Source organism: Micropterus salmoides, unplaced genomic scaffold (assembly GCF_014851395.1).
Source record: "Micropterus salmoides isolate LMB-PRFRI ecotype aquatic unplaced genomic scaffold, ASM1485139v1 Ms_hic_scaffold_6, whole genome shotgun sequence".
Lineage (NCBI taxonomy): Eukaryota > Metazoa > Chordata > Actinopteri > Centrarchiformes > Centrarchidae > Micropterus > Micropterus salmoides.
In genome coordinates this window covers 3,897,289-3,903,324 of record NW_024044348.1, presented here as the reverse complement: position 1 = coordinate 3,903,324, position 6,036 = coordinate 3,897,289, and the positions used below count along the sequence as shown (strand labels likewise).

The following is a 6,036-nucleotide window of genomic DNA, read 5'->3' as shown; positions in this document are numbered from 1 at the left end:
AAAAAAAAAAAACACACCCGAAACTCAACTGGTCATCAGGCATTTTGATTTGAAAGCGCAATTTCAGCCCAGGGTTCGCTTTTTACAGGCTCCGTACTTTAACAAACTCCTCCGACACCGTTAATCCGATAGACTTAAAATTTTCGCAGTCCAATCTAAAGGCGCCGACTATGAAAAGTTGAGCTACTTTTGAGTTTACGTCCAAGGGCGTGTCCGTGGCCTGGCATTGAAAATTGGTAATTCTCCAAGAAACAGGAAGTTGTTGCTTAAATCTGTACCAAAGTCTGCGTATGATAGCGCAGCGCTGACTTAACGTGATGCATGCTGGACTTCACAAAAGTGAAGAATCCAACTTTCGCCGGCGCTGCAAAACGTCACCATGTCACATGACATTAAAACCTTGCGGGCAAGGCGGCTGCAGGCGCTGAGTCCTGCTGCACAAAGTCGGAACCACCTTTTGCTTGATCTCGCTGCATTTGTCTTTGCAAATGTCGCGAGATCAGTCATTGATCTCAGCTCACAGTAAAGCTAACGCAGGTAGAATGTGCGCCGTGTTTATACCCCGCCCCTGCAGTCACCTGCAGCTCACGTTAGACTAGTCATCTCGGACACACCTATTTACATGCCAATATTCACTCAATGTCATAACGCCACCTACTGGAAACAGGAAGTAAGCCCAATCATCATTTAATTCACATGAAGTTTTCACCGTGTGGTCCACGCAATCAAACTCATACACAACGTATAATATTCAGGTGTTCTCTAATGCAGCTCTGTAGCTCCGCAGCGGCCGCCGCATTCCACGAAGCGCAGCACGCCGTGAGGGCCTGTCCAACGCTGCTTGCAGCTTTAATCCAGCATTCCCTTTCTTATAGCTTTGTTTTGGTCTCCTCCAGCTCCTGAGGGAAAAATCTGTCTCTTTAGCTGCTAAATGCACCACTACGTTCACCGGCTAGTCTCTAACTGCGTCTGTCTGTTTGCTGCTGAGCAGGTCGCGTACAGTGACTTTATCCACTAAGAAAGAATGCAGCTGGGTGATCATTTTCAGTGATGTGTTATTAATGTAAACATATGCGTTGGATTGAAAACAAATAACAAACTAACTACTGTAATCAGTTTATTGGGAAAATGAAATATAATGAATGTTGTAAGTACACACTCACTAATCCAGCTCGCTACCAGAAGTCCATCTAGTTATAAACATACGTACCATTTTTGTCTTAGAAACTATTATAAAAGGTTAAGGGAATGTTTTTCATACAGACTGTACATAAACAGAAAACAGGACTGTGGATTTGTACATTATAAAAACTACAGGACATCTCGGCTGAAAGTTAAAATTGTACACAAATGAATTTCAAAATGATTTTTCTGTATAAACAAAATTTTGTTTCCAAGACGGATCTCCCCAAAAATATTTCTTCTGCTCCAAAAATCTCCCCGCCGTTTACTCAAATTCTAAAGTTCACATATTTTAAAAGTGGTTAAAAGAAACATCTCACTCTTCAAACACCTTTTGTTTTAGGTTAAAGCTACCTTTAAAAAACAAAAATCATGTTTTTGTCTTTAAAGACAGTTGGGAGTGATACTTTTAGAAAACAAGTATCCTAAATGTTCCTCTTTAGTATCTCATTATTTCTATTATTTTCAGAAAATTCTAAATTAAATCCACATGAAAAAAAAAAAAAAAAGACAAGAAAACAACTGACTTTTAAAAATTCAAGGAGAGACCAGCTACAAAATAAAACATTGGCAGTATTTTTGGAGATTTAAATTCACACAAATTATGACTAAAATTATATACAAAAGTACTGAAAAACATTTCACAATAACTCAAGACGCTGGTGTTTAAAAAAATTAAAAAACAAACACACCACACGAGGTGGATTTGTCCAAATCAGTTGTCGTGCAGAATCTCCCAAACTAAGCTTCTGTCACAGACAATAAACATGATTTCTCTTCAGATTTTTTAGGGAAACTAAAACCACAACAACTTTTTCCTTTCTCCTCATCCGTCATTTCTTACTTTCCAAAAAAAGAAAAGTTCCTCAGCGTCGCTCTCTCTGATCCAAAAAGTCTCTATATAAAGTGCTCCAAAAGAAACTGGACCAACAGAAGCAAAAGGTGGAGGTGCCTCAAAAGAAGAAGAGGAGTTTAACAAAATATAAAAGCAAACACGCATTATTTTACATTTGAACAAAACGTTTCACCAAGTACAAGGTGTTGAGGGGGGGAAAATGCATTATTTCACGATTTCACTCTTTTTCTTTCCGTGTTTCTGCAGTTCAACCAGGTCACTTCCTCCGACGAGCGTCAGTACTTTGGCACTTTGGTGTAATCCTCCGTGTGAATGTTCCTGCACATGCAGATGGACAGGATCATCCCCAGCAGCTGGAGAACAAAACATACAAACATTTTACATCTTCAAAACACATTTTATCTTCTACATCTGCGGAGCCTGAGGGGTCTGGAGGAGGCCAGCTGACCTTTAGTTATTTCAACTACAGTAAATTGTTGTGACAAAACTGTTTTGATTCTTTTAATTGCACAGACTGAAGGAATATTTTTAAGTCGAGAAATGGAAACATATTGGGACTTTGTCTTCGTTTGGGAGTCACCAGTTATTTTTCATCTTGTTTCCGTAAAAAAAGAAAGAATCTAACCGACCTCATGTCCATATTGACACAAGATTAAACATATATATGCATGTATGCGTGATGTAGGCAGCTTAGAAGTAGCCTAAGAGAGTGACCGGTGGGCTTTAAGATCCTTCTATAAAAACCAGACCAGGCGTCTTCCCGAGATCAGAACGTGTCGCCACAACAGGCCAGTAAAAGGGGCCGGTATCCAGGTATTGGGACTCTCTTGGCTTTTAACAGACGTTTTTACTGTAACAGGCAATCTTTACGAACGATGGCGCTGCTGTACCTCGACAAAAGCCACTCCGAGGCAGATTCCCAGGACGACCCCGATGTTGGTGAGGAGCCAGCTCTCCACGCTGGCAGCACAACCCTGAAAATAAACACAGGTAGATGAATCGCACTGAACAGAGGAACGAACGAGGAGCGCAGCCAGGTAAAGAGCAAACAGATGAGAATATGTTTACCTCATCGTAAATGGGCCAGTCTGGCGTCTGAGCCTCACAGAAGCCGGTGTCGGAGAAGTTGCCCGTGGCGAGCGAGATGTTCTGGCAGGAGCAAGGAAACAGCAGCTGGGAACTGTTGGTGATGACCATGTTACCAGTCCAGTCCGTGTGGCCGCTCCAGCCGCAGCACGCCATCTGCAGACGCACAGGTGAGACAGACAGGGTTATCAGCAGCGTGTCTGGGTCGGAGAACGGAGGAAGTTTGATTTGAGCGGATCTTCAGACTGAACGGACACGCCTCGTCAGATATTACAGATTCATTCTGGAAGCTGAAAAATTTGACTTTGGTCTTTACAGCAAGTTTCCTGACAGACGGGGAGATTGAGAGTTTGGCAGGAAGTGTCTGAATGACTGATCAGATAATGAGAGTGAGATTGAACAGAGTGAAGGAAGTGGTCTTAAATCTCGCGTCTGAGTGATTTGCAGGAACCTCCGTCCACCTGTAAACGCGCAGGTGGGTCCAGAGTATAACTGGATCAAAGCGGCCTGTGGACAGACATGTCCTGGTTTCTCTGTAGTGTCTGAAGGTTTCTGGAGTTTCAGTGGACCCAAAGATTGCTGTGGACCCGAGTACAGACTAGCTAGAGAGAATACATTAAGTGAACTTCTGTTTATTCTCTTTTCAAAATAATTGTAACTCAATTATTTGCTCAACCTCTCAGCCTGTTTTTATTTTCCATTTAACTCTTTTAACCCTGATTGTAACACTGCACTGTTTCCCTATGTTGCTTTTATACTTTTTTTAGATTTCCCCGTTGCTTTTATGTTTTTGAATTACCTTGTTGTTGAAATGTGCTATGCAAATAAACTTGCCTTGTTAATTAGAAGAGCAGTTTGTCGAGGCCTGTGTGGTACAGTAGTGATGACGTGTAGGTCACATTTGAATTTGCTGTTGTGGACATAAAGAGAATGAATCTGACCAAACTTCCAAACTCACATTCCTCTGGATGAAGTCCCAGGCCTGCTCTGCGGTGGAGCTGTTGCCGTGGTAGTTGTCCAGCACCTTGGTGACGATCTTGGACATCTCTTCATTCAACTGAAAGAAAACAGTGCAGATAGAGATTCAGCAACGTTTGAGCTAGCTGGTTTAGCCTGAGGTGAAGACACGTTTGCTTCGGTTTAAACTTTTTATATTCAGTTTTTCCCCCCCTGGATGTTTATGTTCCGTGTTGGAAAGAAGCTGTGTGCTGTGCTTTGTTGTTTTTTTCCCCCCTGTGAAGATTTGGAGTTTTGTAAGGCTTGTTTTATGACAGAATAAAACCAAAGCACCTGTAGCTGCAGGACAGTTATTAGAAGGTCTGGAGGAAGCGGTTAGCATACACACAGCTAGCTACAGCAAGTCTGTGTCAAGTTCATTAGCTCTTTGGGGCGAGTAAACATCAAAGTCACTGTAGCGCCCAAATCCAGGGGGAAACATTTAATTTACCATCAGTGATACGAGTGAAAAAAATACGAGTTAGATGAGAAGATCGAGACCGCCCTCCTTTCGGTGCATTGAATATGCAGCCTGTTAGCTGAGCTTAGCATAAAGACTGTAATCAGATGGAAACAGGTAGCCTGGCTCTGTCTAAAGCTCAGTTAATTGTTAGTTAAAGTTAATTCATACAAAAACACAACGCGTTTGGACTAAGCTTATCTTGTGTCATTGCTAGTTTCCCACTGATGCAGTTGTCATTTTTATGGCCAGCGCCCACGTTGTTTAAACAGCAAATGCACTTGCGCCCATCATCGCGTTTGTTAAGCGTCCTTGGGTTTGTGAAAGGCGCAATATAAATCAAAGTTATTATTGTTTCACGTTTATAACTACAGTTTTTCTGCTCTTGCTGCTTAACTGTCCCGCGCTATTTGCTGAGACTTTACTGCGCACATGGAAACATTTAAAATGACTGACAGCAGCCAATTATACTGACAGCAGCCAATTATACCTTACTCCAGAAAAATTATATTCATTCAAATCTAGCCTGTCAGAAATGTGCTTCAGATGCGACACTGAAGTTGGTTCCTTCTTGCACTGTACCTGGCTGGGTATGAAAGGCCTTTTTGGCATGATATCAGCTCCACTTTAACCAGGATCACAAGAGATAATGTTCCTGTGGACCCTGAACTTTGTTTATCGGGGAACTTTATAAGTATTTGCCGTTCTCTAAACAATGCACAACTCAAAGTCATTGAAATTGCTCTATTTTTGGCTAAGAAGTGCATTGCAGTGTCATGGAAATCTAGCAATCCCTCTTCTTAGTGACAGGTGGTCTGTTGAGACGAATAGCTGCATTCCCCTGGGAAAAAAAAATAAATCACTTTTTTTCCTCAGGAAACGACTTTTTTCTTTTTATATTTTTATGGGGGGGTTGAAAGGTAAAGGGGGGTTTATCCTCCACACTTTGCCCTTTGTTATGTCTCTATACTGTTTGAATACATTAGATATATAAAACTGAAAATAAAAAAAATATTAACGCAGCGCAGTCAGAATCCAGACGTGTCAGAGGATCCAGCGTCCGACTGTCCGTTAACAGGCTCCAGTCTGCTTCACTGATAAACCACCGAGGAACATTAGCCTTCATGATCAGAAACAGTTTTCATGTCACATCCACACTTTTTTTAATAATGCGACATTCATCCGCCATCATCATAGCAATGAGCCAAGGTACAAGCGAACCTGGCTTTCAAAGGGATTGGGAGATCACACTCGTTTTGGTTTATTGCATGTCACACCTAAAACACACCCATGATTAATTCACGTACCATGTGTCATTCTGCAAGAAAACAAATCAAAATGTCAAACTATTCCTTTAAGTTCAAGCCATTTTAACACAAAAAATCATTGTTCCTCAACAAAGAGGGAATCTGCTGCGTTTTATCCGAGCCATGTTTCACTTGCATTCCAGAATAAT

The 6,036-nt window shown here is 41.6% G+C and overlaps 1 protein-coding gene across 2 annotated transcripts in view; it reads right to left on the bottom strand.

Moving 5' to 3' along the window:
• Nucleotides 1-1,104: 1,104 nt before the first annotated feature.
• LOC119890354 (CD82 antigen-like) overlaps nt 1,105-6,036 on the bottom strand; it is a 44,866-nt gene continuing 39,934 nt past the window's right edge. For both annotated transcript variants that reach the window (XM_038701598.1, XM_038701597.1), the window contains 4 exons: nt 4,083-4,181; nt 3,107-3,280; nt 2,929-3,012; nt 1,105-2,391 (listed from right to left, as the gene is read on the bottom strand). In XM_038701598.1, coding sequence (XP_038557526.1) covers nt 2,314-2,391; nt 2,929-3,012; nt 3,107-3,280; nt 4,083-4,181 — 435 coding nt within the window. In that variant the 3' untranslated portion in view covers nt 1,105-2,313. The remainder of the gene's footprint in view (nt 2,392-2,928; nt 3,013-3,106; nt 3,281-4,082; nt 4,182-6,036) is intronic.